This window comes from Octopus sinensis, linkage group LG20, assembly GCF_006345805.1.
Source record: "Octopus sinensis linkage group LG20, ASM634580v1, whole genome shotgun sequence".
Lineage (NCBI taxonomy): Eukaryota > Metazoa > Mollusca > Cephalopoda > Octopoda > Octopodidae > Octopus > Octopus sinensis.
The window spans coordinates 18,234,701-18,255,209 of NC_043016.1; the positions used below are offsets into that span (position 1 = coordinate 18,234,701).

At 35.4% G+C, this 20,509-nt stretch overlaps 1 protein-coding gene across 1 annotated transcript in view; it reads left to right on the top strand.

Annotated features, from left to right (window-relative positions):
• The first annotated feature begins 323 nt into the window (after positions 1-323).
• LOC118767234 overlaps positions 324-20,509 on the top strand; it is a 79,091-nt gene continuing 58,905 nt past the window's right edge. The window contains exon 1 of the mRNA XM_036511517.1: positions 324-628. Within this exon, the coding sequence (XP_036367410.1) occupies positions 547-628 (82 nt within the window). The 5' untranslated portion in view covers positions 324-546. The remainder of the gene's footprint in view (positions 629-20,509) is intronic.

The following is a 20,509-nucleotide window of genomic DNA, read 5'->3' on the forward strand; positions in this document are numbered from 1 at the left end:
GAGATACTGATAAAAAGATATGACGACTCAATCGATAGGTAGATAGATGGAGAGGGGAAGAGAGAGAGAGAGAGAGAGAGAGGAAAAAGAAAACGAAAGCAACAAGCAATCATTGAGAGGAATAGTTTGAGTTGACAATAATAACCATTACACACTCATAATATGGGTGGGGTGGAAGAATAGGGCTTGAAAAGAGAGAAATAGAAAATGTAAAAGATGTGTAGGAGGTGGATAGTGAAAAAAAGTAAAGAAATAAAGCAATAATACGGAGAGTGGGGGAGTAGGGAGAGTGGTAAGAATTAGAAGGAGGAGGAGGAGGAGGAGGAGAAGAAGAAGGTGAAAGAGGTGTGTGTATATGTATACAAAAGGAAAGGCAAGTCGTTGCTGACGAGACGGCAATATATGACAAAACGACAATCAAAAAGAAAAAAAAAAGTGAGAAAGAAAGAAAGAAAGTGAAAGGTGAAGTGAAAGAGGGAAAAGAAAAAGGAAAAGGAAAAAAAAATTGGCAGTTAAGCAAGAATTTTCATTCAATGGTCAGCAGCAATGGAGAGAAGAAACAACCGGAGGTCTGTGCTTGGGGACAGGAGGAGTTTAGTAATGGACAGTAAATCTATGGATAAAGAAGGTAGGGATATGTATATATATATATGTATATATATATTTGTGTGTATATTTATTTACTTACCTATATCTATCTGTCTATCTATCGTATGTTAGCTACCCCACGAATGAAGGATGTTTTTGTTGTTGTTTTTAAAGGGTTTCATAGGGGTAAGAAAAAGAAAAAAAAACACAGGGAGAAGTTTCTTTTTCTTTCTTTCTATCTCTGTATATTGCGCGTGTATGTATATATATGTATATATAATTTTCAAGTGCGAATTAAAACGAGAATTTATATGCGCACATATCTTGTTACTATGTTTCTAATTGTCCGCATGTACATAGACAGTATACGTGCATGGAATGTGTGTTTAGCATGCATACTTTTGTCTGCATGTATAACATTTTCAAATACATACAAAAATAATTTGAGTTGCTCTGTACATATTTTCATTATCTATCTATCTATCTATCTATCTGTTTATAAACATATGCACGTTCCTCATCAGATTTTTTTTTCATCCCAACAACACCGTTTCTCCTTAAAACGGCACATAAGCCTTAATTAATATCGTTTATAATTAGCAAGCATCACACTATTTCACCTGTAGTTAGTTGTTATTTTTAGTCAAATATGAACCGAGTTTCTCTTTTAGCCCCAACTATGTTTTGATAAAATGGACCCTTGCTAGAAATCGTTTTAGTCTTGGTCATCCCCTCTTTGTTTTTCATATAGAACTTCGTAATCCTTCCTACATGCCCAAGAATTGCCATTTCCACTTCTCAGCCTTTTTTTAAATATATATATATATATTTAAATGATTGATTGTAAGGTGTGATTTAAGGAAATTTTGTCGACATTCATAACCGGTTTTTGCGATTACGTAGAGACAAATTAAATACAAAACAATGCTGGTTGTGTTATATTACTCCAATCATTACACCGCTATTTTATTATAATTCCCTTCACATCTAGGATGTTTTATAGAAATATTAAATTTTTCTCCCCACTTCTACGTAATTTTATCGATACCGGAAGAATGTAAAATCAAAGTAAACCCCGGCGGAATTTGAACTCAGAACGTCAAGGGCCGTAACTAAATGCTGCTACAGTCATTTTAGTCCGACGCTGAAAACCATTCTTTAAATCAACCACCTGTTCCAATTGTATTTATATTCTGGGTGTTGCTGATGTTACGAATGATTTTGCTGCTGTTGTTGTTGTTACTGTTGTTTGTGTATATTACGGAATCGGCAATTATTGTTTCTGGGGTGGGTGCGAGGGGGGTCGAAAGCTAGGCGTTTAAGAAAGCCGGTCTAAATGTATCATACAACATTCCACTACTTTCTTTTCCTCGGTGTTGACGTTATTTTTCGTGTCTCTAGTGTTTCATATAGTGACTTCGAAGTTTTGGTTTGCTCACCTTGATGAGACTACACACACTATATATATATATATATATATATATATATATATATATATATATAATGTGTGTGTGCCAAGTAGTTAGAACGTCGGGCAAAATGCTTCGTGGTATCTTCCGATTCTCTACACCTTGAGTCCAAGCCTCACCGATGTTATCTTTGCCTTTTCATATCCTTTTGAGTTCGATGAATGAAAAAGTACCCATAACCAACCAAGGCTCTGGATTGCTGGATAGGATGCCCTGCTATGGCCTACTTGGTTGGTCAACTTAACCCGTCACTCGGTTTAACATTACTACCTGGCCACCTTAGGTGCATTTAACGGTGTCCACTCTGGTGCAGCCATTCAGGCCAAGCTTCCGGTTTGAGGATACCTTCTTCCTTCCTCCTCATCCTCCAATCCCGGACATACCCCTTACTCTTTACAATAAAAAAAATTCACCCTGTTTTAACGTAAGAAACTAATATAACAAGCGAACTAAACGAAAGATTCCCTGCCTGCGAGAGATCACATCGCTTTCTTTAATAAAGAGCGCATTCTATTTTGTAGTCCTGCATATGGGACAGTCCATAGAATCTGGTTGATTAAGATTGACCTGGGACTACGCAAATGCACGAATGTTGGAAATATAAGAAATAGCGACTGAATCTCCATCAAATTACACCCTATTTAAAAAAAAGAAAAGGAGAAGCTATATAGTCATTCGCAGCCTTATACAACAGTGTGGTTACGGCAGCAAAGCTTGTGTCTAATAGGCTTGGTTGGTCATGGTTGATTTGGGGTGTAAACAACGGCTGTAGCAACTAATATCATACTTGTGGAAATGCCGGTGATAGTTGCTGGCCAACGCAAGTTAGTGCGCCGGACGAACAGTTTTTGTTACATTCATCTCGTTACTCTATTCTTTATTCAACTTCTCGCCGGGTGTTGTAGCAGTAGAAATAGATCTAATCGACGTATGTGAAAAGATTTGATTTTTGCTCAATCAAAATAAATATATTACGTTGATGATTGTCCTGGTCAGTCTTAACTGAGTAAACCTTGTAATTAAAAGCATTTCAGCCGTCAGCTTCTAACCTTTTTGTAATATGCTGTCCATAACTCCGTTTCTAAGACATTAGGGTGTGATTTGATGACGATTTGTCTGCTATTTCTAGCTTGTCATCGGAGAGAGGGGCTATGCGTTAGTGTTAGACAATATTTGTCAGCAGCTGAGATATGCAACAATTGAGAGTAATTTATCAACAAACCGAAACTGCGAACCAGTTTCGATTTCCGATAGTTATTATTTACTTCTCTTCACCTACATCGGGCACCGATTGCTTTAATAACCTGAGTCCACTTCTTTTTGTGTGTGTGTTTCTCTTTTAAGAAATAACGGCTACTGATTATAAAGTAGTAGATTCTGTAGGTGCAAAATCATGGTTAACCGAACCTACCTGGCTATAATATATTTTCATTTATATCTATATTGATCTTGAGACACGTACAAATATAAAAATAAAGGTACCAGTCAAGTACTCGGTAGCTTCAATGTTTCTTTAAAGCATCTTAGACGTGAAACGGAATTATATGCAATGCAAATAGAAACAGCGCACTGATCAGGAGTAAATATAATGCAAACGATACGGGAGAAAATACGGTAAAACGAACTTAACGAACTCGCATAAGCAATTTACGTTAGTATCTTCGATCGATTGTTCGTTGTCTTGCGTTCAAATCTTGCTGAGTTTTCTGTTTCTCCATGTTCTGTAAAATAAGAATAAGTTATTTAATTGTAGATCAGTTGTGCTCGAAGAGATCTGCTATAAAATGTTCCATCCGTGACCATCACGTTTTTTTTTTTTTTGTTTTTTTTTAAATCACGCAGTCTTCTTGATTCAGTATGTTCCCACCCCACCTTTTTACTTTAGTTCGTTTAATAAGAATCAGTTAACGGTGGGACGATCGTATCTATTTACCTTTCGAATGAGTGATGCTCCGAAAAAAAATATATATATAGTCGGCCGTATGTTGAAACCAAAACGATAATAAATAAAAGCTCCTGCTCTGTTTTTTTTTTTTTTTAATTTGTCCAGCTTTATGGCTATAATAAAGAAATGATTACTTATTATCAGGACTGAGAACAGACATTTTCTTGAGGGATATGCTGCCCTTCAGTAAATTCATTGAAATTTGGTTGAATGTGTGTGTTAAGGATGGCCCGAGTGAGAGGTCTACTCCAAATTGGCACCTGTAGACTTAGGAATAAGGAGGAGAGAGACGCACTGGCCATGGTACTCCGATAGTATATAGCGTGGTTCAGTATCTGTGAGGTTCCTTGGTTATCCCCTGGGTGACGTTTCCTCTGCACCTATTGGGGATTTTGTTATGATTTTTTTTTTTTTTGAAAATTATTGTTTTTTGGTTACGTTTCTATGTAAGTCCAAACTCTCCCTTGTCTTTGAGTTGAAATTTCACAGCTCTTGTGACCATAAAAAAAAACTTACGTATATGTTTATTTATTGCTTTGGATAACCCTTTACGTTCTGAGTTCAAATCCCGCCCAGATAGACCGGCGTCGATTCAAATCTACATTTATTGGTCCATTTGATTTTTGGACTTGGCCCAAAACTTGAGAAATTGTTGTTTTTGTTGTTGCTACAGGTAGCGTGTTGCCAGAAATATCAGGTGTGTCGGACAAAATATTTCACTCCCTCTCTTTCTACATTTCCGAATTAAGATCGTAACCGGATTATCTTTGTCTCAATTTTCTTGAATTCAGGAATGCGAGGTACTACTTATATAGTGATGACAAATTGACTTTTCCCTACTTTAAGAAATTGATGGCCATGCGCCAATGTAAACCGTTTTCGTTTGTTATTGTTGTTCTTGTTAAATGCTATTATTTTCGTATTTGAATTTTCCGTTTTACATTACATTATTTTATGGATATTAAAATCAATATATTCCTTATCAGAAATCAATATTAACATTATTGTTATTATTATTATTGTTGTTGTTGTTGATATTGTCGTTGCATGCTTATTGTTGATGATTATATTTATGATGATGCTGGCCACACATAACAACCAGTCTTGTGTATTTTTGTTTTTATTATTAATTTTATTCCTGTAATTCTTAAATATTACGTTTATTTTTGCACCCTTTTACTTTTTTTCTCGCATGTTTTGTTATCTTTTTTTTTGCTGCTGACGATATTTTAATGATGATGTTTTAAAATGTTTATATGATCATGTTTTAAAGGTGATTTTAATATATCTGTTTACATTATAATATAATCTATATCAGCATCTTTTAACTTGGGAGAAGGGAAAAATTGGAGAAATTTCTCCACAGGAGAAAGAAGGAATACATTTCAAGTTGCCAAAAGGGGAAAGTGTTCATTGGTTGGAATAGAATCCTTTGTCATTATTTACACCGTTTTTATGAGATTTACTTTCCTTAATGTCGATTTCAAGGATGTTAATGTTAATATTTTAAGTCTGTTAATGGTATTTGCAAACCATAAGGCATATGTCACTCTTCATCTATTACTAAATATTGATACTCTGTTCAAAATTGGCCATGTTAGGATTCCTAGATTGAGTTGCAGTTAGCAGATTGTGCTTCTTCTCTGCACTGCATAGAAAATTCCTATGCATGTACCACATAAAAAGCACCCAGTACACTCTGTAAAGTGGTTGGTGTTAGGAAGTGCATCCAGGAGTAGAAGTTATACCAAAGCAGACAATGAAACCTGGTGTAGCTATCCAGCTTACCAGCCCCCATGAAACCGTCCAACCCATGTCATTGTGGAAGATATGTGTTAAATGATTATATATATATCAAAAGGATGTGTTATTATACTATTCTACAGCCATACCAACAATCCAACATACCTCCATCATCAGCTGCCACATCGATATCATTATGGTTTTGACACCTGAGCAGTACCATTCAATCCGGTATGTATATATATATTTGAAAGAATGAGTAGAGATGGCTTTCTTTTTTATTGTATGCATTTTTAGTTTGAAAACAGCTAATTGAAGCTCAAAACTTATATCAGAGTAACTCATTGTAAACATTATTATTGACATTAAAATGAAAATTTATCCCATCAAAAAAGCCATTTCTATTCATTCTTTCAAATATATATAATACTGTACCAAGAAGTTTCTCTTTATTACTTTACTATATCGCAGTCATGCTAGGCTAGTCATGTCATCAGTATGAGTGATGAAAGAATATCCAAAGTCCCCATGTACTGTCAGCTTGAGAGTGGACACAGGAATGTTGGTTGACCATGGCTCAAATATAAGGACAGGCTAAAGAGTAATCTCTTGGAGATGAAGGTAACTCACAATATTTTTGAGCAAACAGCCTTGATACGAACAAAATGGAGATCGTTGTGTCAAAATGGTATTAAAAACTTTGTTGCAACCAGCATTAACAGGCTTCAGGGTGCAAGGCAAAGGAGAGAAGTGGTTGCAAATATGCCACTTGCACTGACCTGTAATCCTCATACTTGTAACATCTGTGGCCTCCTTTGCAAATCGTTGGCAGGACTTAAATGTCACATTCGACATAAGCATTAAGACAGACATTACAAAGAAAGAGGATGTTGTTGAAGCCTCATACGTCAAAACTGACGGGAGAGTCCGTCATATACATAATGTGAAGTATCTCTTCCTACTTTAAAATTTGAAGGTAAAACTCCATTGTATATTATATTAATAACAGTACACTGGAACCAATCAATTGACAGTGCTTATATATGTCACATCATGGTTGAATGGTTTTAAGTTTGCTTTGTTATCACAAAGTCCAGGGTTCGATCTCAATGTGTGGAACCTTGTGCAATGTCTTTTATTATAACCATGGGTTGCCTAAAACACGAGTAAAACTGTGGGAAGTGTGTGGAAGCATGTCTGATGTGTTATACCAGTAATTTAAAGGCCATTGTCACAGTGCCACACCAGTTCTATCCGAGAATTGCATTAAAGGTACACATCTTATAGGTACAGGTGTGGCTTTGTGGTAACCACATGGTTCCAGATTGTTTGGATTTGTGGATTCCATAGATGGATACTGAAAGAAGTCCATTGTGTGTGTGTGTGTGTGTGTGTGTGTGTACATATATAGATATCATCATTGTTTAACATCTGTTTTCCATGCTGGCATGAGTTAGACAGTTTGACTGAGGACTTTAGCATTTAAACTGGCCATATTTGGCCAAAATGTTCTATCTGTTTTATATTCACACTGACCAGATCCTGCCACTCACACCTACCCTACAATGGCATTTTAAAACTTAAAACAATCAAATTATCTAGATCTTGAAGTTACGACATAATACATGATTAATTCAAAACAATGTGAATAAATTAACCTGAATCCTAAAGACTTAAATACTTGATTGGTAGTTGGCTGTACATGGATTTTCATGGAGTTCTAAGCATCAGTTAAGTGTTATGCTGTCTCATATGAAATAGCAGAACTTACGTTCTTTGGTTATGTTCTTAGTCCACTGTTTATCAAAAAATAACATTTGTGTTACTTTGTATGAAATATATCTGGTAAACACTGTAAAGTGGTTGGCATTTGGAAGGACACCCAGCTGTAAAAACAATGCCAGAATTGACCTTGCTTGCACTTGTGCCACATAAAAAGCATTCTGTCCATTCTGCTGGGTGGTTGGTGTTAGAAAGAGCATCCAGCTGTAAAAAAAAAATGCCAAAATAGACCCAGAAGTCTGGTGCAGGCTCCTGTCTGGCCACCTCCTTTCAAACCATCCGACCCATACTAGCATGGAAGGTGGACATTAAATGCTGATGATAACAATGATGATGAACTCCAGTTTGGTTTCATTTCTTCTACCAACTTTCAAGTTCCAAATATATTAAGACATGTATGTATAAGAGTGTTGTTCTCTGATTGACAGTTAACCAAAGAAGCCGTTGAAGTGCTTCTCTATAAATCCTGTAGAGCTAGTTTGAGGTGCTAATTTATTTATTTATTTATTTAATTATTTATAGCATTGACATGAAGAATGTAATTTTAACTGTCAAACAATATGTGACTGACCTGACTTATGATTGTTGGGTGTCATTTAAAACTTTGAAACCTTTATTCAATATTTCTTTCACCATATGTTCATGTACAATTAGACAAGGATGGCTGCACAAAACTTTTTAGGTTTGTTTTTTTTTGTAATCATGGTTACTCCACATATATGCTCATATGCATACATGTATGTATGTGTATATATATATATGTGTGTGTGTATATGTGTGTGTGTGCATGTATACATGTGTGTGCGTGTATACATGTATGTGCGTGTATATATGTGTGCGTGTATATACATCTGTGTGTGTGTGTATATATATGTGTGTGTTTATATATATATGTGAGTGTGTATGTATATATGTATAGGTGTATGAGTATGTATATTTATAAGATTTATTTATGGTGTATACCATTACACCATAAATGACCTACTACGTGATTTGGGCAAGTGACTCCTACTGTATCTTGGGGCTGACCAATGCCTTGTGAGTGGATTTGGTAGGCACAAACTGAAAAAAGCCCCATGTGTTTGTGCTTGTACCTACTACCATTTGGCAACCAGTGTTGGTTTGTTTATGTCTCCATAACTTGGTGGTTTTGGAAAAAGAGACCTGTACAGTAAGTACCAGGCTTAGTGGGGCTGAAAAAAAAAGTACTGAAGTTCATTTGTTCAGCTAAATCCTTGAACTTGGTGTCACTGCATGACAGTAAAAAGTAGGATATTTCTAAATATATATACACACACACACATATACATGGTTTGATCAGTAAGTGTCCAGACTGTTGCCATAGTAGTGAAGCTAAAGCATGCAGAGTGAAGCTGCTTTGCACAAATTGACCTTGAACTCTGCTGTGCATGCACACTAAGTTTTAATGCTCTAGCTCACTTCTGCTGTTTACAGCAGTACTTGGAAGGAAGGTGTGTAGTATGTGATCATTGCATTGACAATGACAGAGAAAGCTGATCTGAGAATCTGCATCAAATTTTGCCAAGAGCTTGGCGATACCTGCTCAGAGGCCTAAGCAAAGTTTCAAAGAGTTTGCATCGTTCTTGATTCAGTGGAAGTATTATAAAGCATTTTTCACACGATCATAATAGATAGGTCTGTTAAGAAATAAAATGAAAGTGAATATAGCATTTTTGAGTGTTCTTGAATAGCTAAAAAGTGACTCTTACATGGTGAGAATTCTTCATTTCGAAGAAATTTTATACACATACGTACATGTATGCATTTTATTTTTCTAATATGTAACCGTGTGTGTATTGTTGGCGATTTTCTTTCTCTGTCTTCCCTTCTTCGGACCTTTACTATATTTCTGATATAACTGAAACCCAAGTGTCTTTTTGTCCGGCTGAAAACAGTTTTGGTACAAAAATTTGCAGACGCGCGTCTTATACCTAAATCTTCAGTGATAAAGGACTGAACTGAACCGTAACTATTCTGCACATCCTCTGATAACTCATGGATGGTGATTCGAGGAATTCCTCCACACAGCTGCATACATATCTGTGATGTTTTTCTCAGTTCTGCTGGTTACAGGTCTCCCAGAATGTTTGTCACTATTGACATTTTTTCAGCCATCATGGAAACATCTGGACCACTTGTACACTTGTTTGCGGCTTATACACTCCTCTCCATACACTTTCTGCAACTTTCCGTTAGCCCCTGAGCAGGTATTGCCATGGCAACTTTCTCTGTCATGGTCAATGTGATGATCTCACGCTACACACCTTCCTTCCAAGCACTGGTGTAAATGGCAGAAGTGAGCTAGAATGTTAAAAAACTTGGTGCATATGAATAACAGAGTCCAAGGTCAACTTGTACCAAGCAGCTTCACTCTGCATACTTTAGCTTTGTTACGAAGGCAACAGTTCGGGTACTTATTGATTAGACCTTATATAGGCATGACTGTGTGGTAAGAAGCTTGCTTCCCAACCACATGGTCCTGGGTTCAGTCCCACTGTGTGACACCTTGGGCAAGTGCCTTCTATTATAGCCTTAGGCTGACCAAAGCCTCATGAGTGGATTTGGTAGACAAAAACTGAAAGAAACCCATTATATATATGTGTGTGTGTGTGTGTGTGTGCTTGTTCCCCCACCCCACCAACGCTTGATAACCAATGTTGTGTTTAAGTCCCCATAACTTAGCAGTTCAGCAAAAGATACTGATAGAATTAGTACTAGGCTTACAAAGAATAAGTCCTGGGGTTGATTTTTTTTTTACTAAAAACCCTTTAAAGCAGTGCTCCAGCATAGCCACAGTTAAATGATTGAAACAAGTAAAAGAATATATAGGAGCAGTTGTGTGGTAAGTAGCTTGCTTACTAACCACATGGTTCTGGGTTCAGTCCCACTGCATGGCACCATGGGCAAGTGTCTTCTACTACAGCTTTGGGCTGACCAAAGCCTTGTGAGTGGATTTAGTAGACAGAAACTGAAAGAAGCCCGTTATATATATATATATATATATATGTAGATATGTATGTATCTGTTTGTCCCCCCCTCCTCAACAGTTGACAACTGATGTTGGTGAACTTGTGTCCCTGTAACTTAGCGGTTCGGCAAAAGAGACCGATAGAATAAGTACTAAGCTTACAAAGAATCAGTCCTGGGGGCAATTTGTTCAAGTAAAGGCGGTGATCCAGCATGGCCACAGTCAGCTGACTGAAACAAATTACAGAATAAAAGAATATATATTTATATATACAGGCATTCTGTCGGTTACGAAGATGAGGGTTCCAGTCGATCCAATCAACGGAACAGCATGCTCATGGAATTAACATGCAAGTGGCTGAGCACTCCGCAAACATATAATCTTTTTTAATATTTTAATATTTCATATCATAGATTATATAATATATATATATATATATATATTATTATATATATATATATATATATGTATATATTCTGTGATATTCTCATCTACTATGGTCGCAGTATCTTAGTCATGGATAATTATTGGCAAAATAGCTGATGTGAAACAATTGGTCCTAGGTTTTTTTTTTTACTTAAAAAATCTATTATCTACTCTTCTGGTACTGAGTACTTCTTCTTTCAGTTAGTTATTAACACACAGAACACGCCCACACATAGATGCATATACACATACTATGATATTGTGACAGGTTGTAGAAGTGCTATAAAACATTTTTCACATGATCATAATAGATTGGTCTGTTATGAAATAAAATGAAAGTGAATATGGCATTTTTGAGTGTTCTTGAATAGCTAAAAAGTGACTCTTACATGGTGAGAATTCTTCATTTCGAAGAAATTTTATACATATACATACATGTATGCATTTTATTTTTTTCCAATATGTGACCGTGTGTGTATTGTTGGCGATTTTCTTTCTCTGTCTTCCCTTCTTTGGACATTTTCTATATTTCTGATGAAGTGCTCCACTTGAAATGTGAACTCTTTCTTTTCTTTCCTTTCCTGAGTATCCAATAACACAGTACTTGTTCCACGTCCTTGTGTTGTTGTTTTTTCTTGCTTGTTCTTGTTTGGATTGACTATATATATAATAATAATATTAGGGAATATGATTCCAAACTTACAGAGATAGATTCAATTTAGTAATACTAAATCAAATTTCACAATATATAATATATGTCTATAAATTAGAGAAGAACCACCATGTAGCAATTCAACAATGATATAATGAAATCCTAATATATAGAAAAAAAATTAAATATACGATAAAACATATACCTATAATTAAGTAAAGTACAAAATAATGAATAAATAGTATATAAATAGTATATAATTAGTAAAAGAAGATACAGTATGGAACTGATATTTTAATGAGTTATATCTATTTATCATCTGATGAGACACATCTGCATCACCAGATGCTCCTGAACCAATAAAGTGTCCCTCTGTTTACCATATGCATAATGAACACTGAAATTGATCATACTTTACCGGTAAGCTACCGGTAAGCTACCGGTAAGTTACCATTTGTCATTATATATATATATCCTCTGGCTCTGATAAAATATTTGAGAAAAATTATATCAATATATCTTGTCTATTGAAAATCCATATATTTTTGCAACTGAAGATGGCACTATTTAAATTAGTGTAATGCTTGCATTGTTCAATTAAATGGAGCTGCCTTAAACAGTCGTAATGCACTGATACTTGGACATCTTGTTACTTATGTTGATTTTATTCACCTTACTTCAAGTGGTATGGACAGTACTGGACTGACTTGGTACTTCAACTTAAGTTCTTAATTCAACTGAATCTTATATATATATATATATATATATATATATATTATTCAAAGGAATTCCAACTCTGTCTGTTTTTTATGTTTTATTTATATTCTTTATAATATTAATATAGAATATATAGTATAAATAATATATATAGTAAAATGAAATGAAGTATTGATTGTCTTATTGAATATCAAATATTAAGGGACTAGTATATTTTCTTGCATTTAAGCAGTCTTCAAGGTCTCATGTTGTGGCAGGAATGTTTCAACTGTATATATACATACATATGCACACATTCACATACACAAGGTGTGTTTCGTGGGATTTCCTTGAGAGATTTATTGGGGAGGTATGACAACCTAACCTTAACCCTGCTGCTTCAACTTACCTTGTTCAGATTTCTCCACACTACACCCATTTTCCAGTGTGGGGTGGGGGTGGGGGAAGCTCTGTAGTTGTCATTGTCAAAGCGAAACAGCATAGACGATTATATGCATATACTTCATCATTGACTAGACCAATAATCTGGCCTGTTTCCCCACCGACATTTGATACCAGCAATTTGATACTGTTTTACATACTCCTGTACATGACCTGCAGGAAAAGTGTGATTGTGAGGGAAGAAGGGTTTTTTTTTTTTTGTATGATTTTGAATTTTGTCTAGGCTTGGCTTGTCTGTTTTAAATTTTTTATTTGAAAAATCTTACAGAATAAGCTTACTTAATTTTATAAATTTTATAATTAAAAATGAAAAATTAGTGAGATTGATGTCATTGATGTTTTCTTATAAAGAAAACTAGACTATTACAGAAACATCCAGGGAGACAGCAATCATCTTTGAGGATAGAACAATTGCCATGTTTAGTGATTGTAAGGAAGAAACATGGGTTGATAGAAAATTTCAGAGGAATGATTTTTTTTGAGATTGGGAATAGTGTTAAGTGTATGACCTAGGGGCTGCAGACACGTTATAGGTAATGAGAAGTAAAGTTAGTTATTTATCAAAAGATGGTGTGAGACCAACCAGTTCCAGAGTATTACACTATAGTAGTAGTAGAAAAGGTAAAAGGACAAGATCATACATCGGTGGGCCAAAAATTGGAGTGTGGTGGTGAGCTGTATTTTGACAATCAGTTGAGTGGCCTTTGTTGTAAGACTCAGATGACACCCACAATGGAGTATTGATTCCACATCTGGAGGCAGTACTCAATCATTTGGACTTTAAAGAATTTATCAGTTGTTGGATTATGAAGTATTTTCTAGCTCTGAATTGAAGGCCAGTCTTTGCGAGGCATCCTTTGCCATAATGAAGATATATACTTGTTAGGGGAGATTCTCATTGATGGTTTAGTGGGAATATATAGTCAATACAAGGTGTTGATGTGGCTGTGTGTATGTTATTACAAGAGTTCATTAAGAGATAAAAGAATAAATTCAAGACCTATATATTTACTACATAAAAATATATTTTATTTACTGGTTGATGATGATACATAGAATCAAAATACAGAATCTAGCAGAATGAAGTAATCTATACAAAAAAGTTCAGGGATAGGAAATGTAGAAATAACAGCTAAATGGTGGTTTTCAGTCACGTGGCGTAGAGAAATAGACATGAATGGCTCTAAGTCTAACCAGCTAAGAAGCGAAGAGCTGGGTTAGCAAGCTGTTTTTATTAATGGAATGCTAAGCATTCTAGAAATTTCCAAGAGAAATGCCAAGCTTCTTGAATAATTAAGAATCACGTCTCATGACATTGATACTTCGAGAAGCTTAGAAAAGGGATCTTTCTTGCAAGGGAGATCATTCAACTATCTAGCTATGGTCTCATGCAAGACCTAGCCTCATGCAAGTCCTGATACAGCAGATCTGGGATCTAGGAACCTCATTATCCAATGTGTTTTTTTGTCTAAGATGTTAAAAGAGATTTGGTTTCTAATTCTGGATGGTCAAATGATCACTTAGAGGCTTAACTACACTTTGTATTGGAGTGCGCTGTCTTAAGACTTGGGGCTTCAAACATAGGGCTTTAGGAGCTTTTAGCAGAATCTGTTTAGTTACAAGCATTCTGAATCCAGTCTCCAGTGAGTTTGATATCTTGATCTGATCAGATAGTTCATACTAAACGAACCTGTGAATCAAGTATTTTTCCATCCCTTATCAGACACTGAGGCCCTTGAAAATTAATGAATTTATTGTCTTCCTGCTGAGTGTGACATAAAACAGTTAACAAAATGAAGCTGGAAAAGAATAAATAATGTATGGAGGGAGATTTCAGTTCTTTACTGGGAAGTTTGAGTTTGCTCCTTGATGCATCATACATAATTTTGTCTACATCCACCATGTTTGCCTTCAAGCTGTAAAGGCTTTATATGGTTCTTTTGCTGTTTCTGTTATAAGCTAGTTTTTATAAGAAGTGATTACCACCCTTTAGTTCACTGCCTCCCACATCATTTATTTAAATTTACGATGGCTGGCATCCCTTTCTACATAAAAACAACAAGATTGGAAGAAGACACTTCTGAAAGAAGGGGAGACGAAACAGATTGGATCCACATCAGTGTTTAACTGGCACTTTAGTTAATTCATTCCAAAACAATGAAAGGTGATGTTGACCTTGGCATGATTTAAACACAAAATGCAATGAACTGGACCAAATATTACAAAGAATTGTTCTGGTGCTGTAAAAATTCTATGAATCCACTATTTTATTATTATCATCATCATCATTTGCTTTTTAAGCATGAGGGTTTTTAAAATTATATACTAGAGTGGTAAGAAACTCACAAGAGAGCTGAACAGTTGAAAGTCTTCAGAGTTGAAACCCTTCCTTAGGCAAGTGTTTTGGCCATTCTTACACTCTAGTAGTGTAAGAAGATAAGGGCCGAAATACTTACCATACATTTCATAGGATCATTAGCATCTTCTTTTTGATATAGAATTATTATTTTTGACTTGGAATAATTATAAAATAGAGTAGAAATATGAAAAAAAATAGAACATTAATACTTTATGTTATCAATAGTTCTCTACCTGAAGGTTACAAACTTTATTAGATTATACAAAAAGCAGCAGAATGGTCTTAAAGTGCTTTATTGTAATTATTTCATTGTTTCACCACCCTGCAGGACTCCTTCAATTTCATTTCTTTCTGATACCATGTATTTCTTGATCTTCCCTTTTCTCCACTTCCTTGCAAATTCATTTCTGACATTCCTCTTATCACTTTAATTCTTCCTTAGCACATGACCCAGCTAGTTCATCCCATTCCTCTTCATGACATTCATCACAGCCTTTGTTGCCTTTATTTTTTACAGTTCATTGATTGTCTTTTTCTCTCTCCCTCTCTTCATGTTATATAAGCATGTGATATGATTTTTTCTTTTACTTATGCTTTGGGATCACAAGTTTATAAATGAACTAGCAGTATCACCCGGCGTTGCTTGGGTTTGTTTCGACCCTTTAGAATTGAAATTTTTGAAAAGTAAAAATTTTGCATTATGTAGCTTATTATTCTCTTTAAGTGACCATTTTTTCTGGTTGAAATACACCGAAAAATGGCAACACAGCAGTCAAGAAATCGTAAAAAATAGGGATTTTAATAGAAAAATAGCACCTTTTAGATGTAAATAACTGTTGGTGTTAACATGATCCGATTTGAACTTTTTCTTCTACAGAAGGAAGAGCAAGCCTTCTTCTATCATACTCTCAATTTTGGTCAACTTGTGCCGCAGGGTCTCGAAGGAGATAGTGTTAGTTGAAGGCTACCAAGCACAGATAACTTCAGCTTTATATATATATATACGGATTATTACTTTTCTCAAATACATTGATGACAAAACTGAAAAAATTTGGTTTTAGGTAATGTTGAAAAGAAAGGAAAGAAAACATGATAAAATCATGTAAAAAAAAAATAGAAAAAAAGCTTGACTAACTGTGAGATTAGATCTGATATATCCTCCCACTCATTTCTGATGTATATGATTTGAACGTGACCAATATCCATTGGGCAACATCAGTCCCAGATATTTCAGGTATATGTGTGTGTGTTATATATATATATAGCTTTCACTCTTTCTAGCATATACACACACACACACACACACACTTATCTATCTATCTATCTTCTATCTATATATATATTATGGGTGTGTATGTGTCAGTAGGTATTTAAAATGAACAACAGCACCAATAGCAAAATATAAATGAAGAGAAATTTAAATTGAATAAAGAAAAAAAACAACAAAAATATAGAAATAGAATAAAATAAAATAAAATAGACATGTATGATGACAAACCGGTTTGTCGAGAAAGCCAGTCATTATATTTTGGCATATTGTCAAATAATTGTAATAGGTTTTTTTCTGAATAGGTGCGTGAATATGCACCTAAAACTGTCAAATTTATGCATATCTATCTGTTTATTTCTCTTGCTCTCTCTCTCTCTCTCTCTTTCTCACTAGCTCTCTCTCTCTCTCTCTCTCTCTCTCTCTATCTATCTATCTATCTGTCAGTCTGTCTGTCTGCCTCTTTTCCCCCTCTCTCGCACACACACACATACACACGCATAATATTTTATTCTTTTACACGTTTCAGTCATTTGGGTGTGGCCATGCTGGAGCACAGCCTTTTAGTCGAACAAATCGACCCCGGGACTTATTCTTTGTAAGCCTAGTACTTATCCTATCGGTCTATTTTGCCAAACCCCTAAGTTATGGGGACGTGAATATATCAACATCGGTTGCCAAGCAATGGTGGGGGGACAAACACAGACATACAAATATACACACACACACACACACACTATATATATATATGATGGCCTTCTTTCAGTTTCCATCTACCAAATCCACTCACAAGGCTTTGGTCGGCCTGAGGCTGTAGTAGGAAACACTTGCCCAAGGCGTCATGCAGTGGGACTGAACCCAGAACCATGTGGTTGGGTAGCATGCTTCTTACCACGCAGCCACTCCTATATATATATATATATATGTGTGTGTGTGTGTGTATACACACACACACAGAATAATCCTTTCATGTAGGAGTTAATTTGTTCCAGAAAAATGCTCATAAAGCAAAAACTTTGTCAACAGAAAATAAAACTCATAAAAGGTCTGGGTCTCATAAAACAGTTCCTTGTAAAGTGAAGTATCATTGTATGTATATATATATATATTTCTTTACTACCCACAAGGTGCTAAACACAGAGGGGACAAACAAGGACAGACAAAGGGACTCAGTCGATTACATCGACCCCAGCGTGTAACTGGTACTTAATTTATCGACCCTGAAAGGATGAAAGGCAAAGTCGACAAAGTGTGTATATATATATATATAAATATATACACACACGTCTGGTCTATGTGTATGTCTGTCTTTCTGTCTCTCTCCCTTTTCTCTCTCTATCTATCTGTCTATCTATCTATTCCCCCTTTCTTCCTTCTTTCCTTCCTTAACTCTAGATAAGGTATGTGTGGGTGAAACAAACAAACCGACCGATAAATAGGCAAATAATCATATAGACAGACAAATAACTAGCTGCTTGGCTCATTATTTCTTTTTCTGTATGGTTATTTAATATATCTAGGTACCTCTATCACTCTCTATGTCTTTCTCTGTCTTTCTTTCTCTCTGGATTTCTTTGCTTCTCTCTCTCTCTCTGTAGGTGTTTATACATTTACATTTTCAAACGAAGCAAAAATATTGTAACACAAATAGTATTCATATATACACAATACAATCAGTATTCATGTATTCATAATTGCTCATGTATTCACTTATCTCTAACTGTTTAAAAATTCTTCACCCAAACATACAAACCTACCTCAAACTCATGTCACCTTCAGTCAATATTTCCATTGGTCCACCATTTAGCTTGCCTATTTGTTTAACTCTTTTGCATTTAAACCAGCCATCATCATCATCATCATTTAGCGTCCGCTTTCCATGCTAGCATGGGTTGGACGGTTCAACTGGGGTCATGGAGGCCAGAAGGCTGCACCAGTCCCAGTCTGAGCCAAAATATTCTACCTGTTTTATGTTCAAACCAGCCAGATCTGGCCTTTCGCACTTACCCTACAATGTCATTCTAAAATAATAAAATGTCATATCATCACAAACTGGAAGCTATGAGATAAAACAATGTGAATAAATAAGCATTACAATTTACAGAGTAATCTTAATGCTGAAAGTTTAAGTAGTTTGATTCTAGTCTGCTAGGGATTATCTCTGTTCTCCACTGCAAACATCTATTTTATCCCTTTGCCATTTAAACCAGCTGTATCTAGCCCAAATATCCTACCTGTTTCATATTCAAATCAGCTAACTCCAGCCACTTACACTGACCCCACAATGTCATTCTAAAAATGTACAATCACATCTTCAAAATCTCAGAGTTAAAAAGATAATCCATGATTAATTCAAAACAATGTGAATAAATAAGCAGAACATTTGGCGGAGTAATCTGAATGCTAAAAGGCTAAAGCATTCATATTTGAAAAATTAAAACCTTCCATCATAAATTTATGCAATATCCTTTTATTAAATTATATTCTTAATGCTAATCTATATATATAAAGCTGAAGTTGTCTGTGTGTGTGTATGTGACAGGTTTGGTAGCCTTCAACTAATACTATCTCCTCTGAGACCTTGTGGTGCAAGTTGACCAAAAACTGAGAGTATGATAGAAGAAGGCTTGCTCTTCATTCCATAAAAGAAAAAATTCAAATCGGACCATATTAAGACCAAAAATTATTTACATAAAAAAAAGTGCTTTTTTTTCTATGAAAATCTCTATTCTTTAAAATTTTTTGACTGCCGTGTTGCCATTTTTCGGTGTATTTCAACCAGAAAAATGTTCACTTAAAGAGAATAACAAGCTACATAATTCAAATTTTTTACTTTTCAAAAATTCCAATTCTAAAGGGTCAAAAAGAAAACTAACCCGAGCAATGCCAGGCTATACTGCTAGTTTTATATATAAATGAGTACCAGCAAGGGAACATTTATGTCAGGCCTGTGGAGTTAAAACAAAAAACTTTGACTCTGACTCCAACTCCTTTATGTAATTAAGTGATTGTGGTCTATTTTACTGACTCTGACTCTATCTTAATTGTTTCCGACTCTGACTCCATTTCTCCAACTCAGCAGCCCTGGTTTATGTCATTACTTGCATGCTATAGGTTGTGGCTAAGATTCCTTCAAGCCATACCCTACTATCCTGATAAAAGAAAGGATAATTTGAATAATGTAATCTCAGGTGTTCCATGCCTATAAAGTATGGGAATGTGATTATTGTTAGAACTGTTGACTGTATAATCCTATATGACACTTGTCCTCTCATGGCTGACCTGTTGTCCACAGTTTGGTACCCTTAACAGATTGGTTCTAGAAAGCAGGCAAAGAAATGTGCTTGTCCTGGTGGCATTTGTGGAGATGAGGGTTCATGCAGATCAGTGATGGGATTGATACAAGGACACACATACACACACTCCCTCTCTGGCACATTGTCCATTGCTGGTGATCTGACGGGGAAGGGGAAATGACAGCAAGATGCCAGTAGGCAGACAAAAGCTGTGAAGATTCAGCTCAGTGGTGAGATGGTGGACATGGACTTGGTCTGTATGTCCATTTGATCATAGTTTGGCTCAATCAGGTTTGACCTTGGGCTAAACTGCAATCAGTTAATGATAGTTATTTTACTAAATATAACTAAATTTTTTTTCTATTTTTTAAAAAAGAAAAAGAATTAATATAAACACAGTGAGCGTTGCAATTAATTCTAAATTAATTAATTCTGAAATTAACACAAGCAGGATGATCATGAAAAGACAAGGTATCTTTAATCTTTAACTTGTTTCAGTTATTGGTTGACGGCCATGCTGTAGCATCACGTTGAAGGTTTTTTTAAAAATAAACCAACCTCTGAACTTATTTTAAAGTCTGGTACACACAGATATGCATGCGCACGTATACACACACTCACACAGAGAGCTTCTTTAAGTTTCCATTTATCAATTGCACTCACAAGACTTTGGTCAGTGCTGAGGTATAGTGGAAGTCACTTGTGCAAAGTGCCAAGCAGTGGGACTTGAACCTACAAGCATTCTATTGGGAAGTAAACTTCTTTCACCAAAGCAAGGCCTACTGCAGAATATGATAATTATCATTTAGAAGATTATAGGCACAGGTGTAGCTCT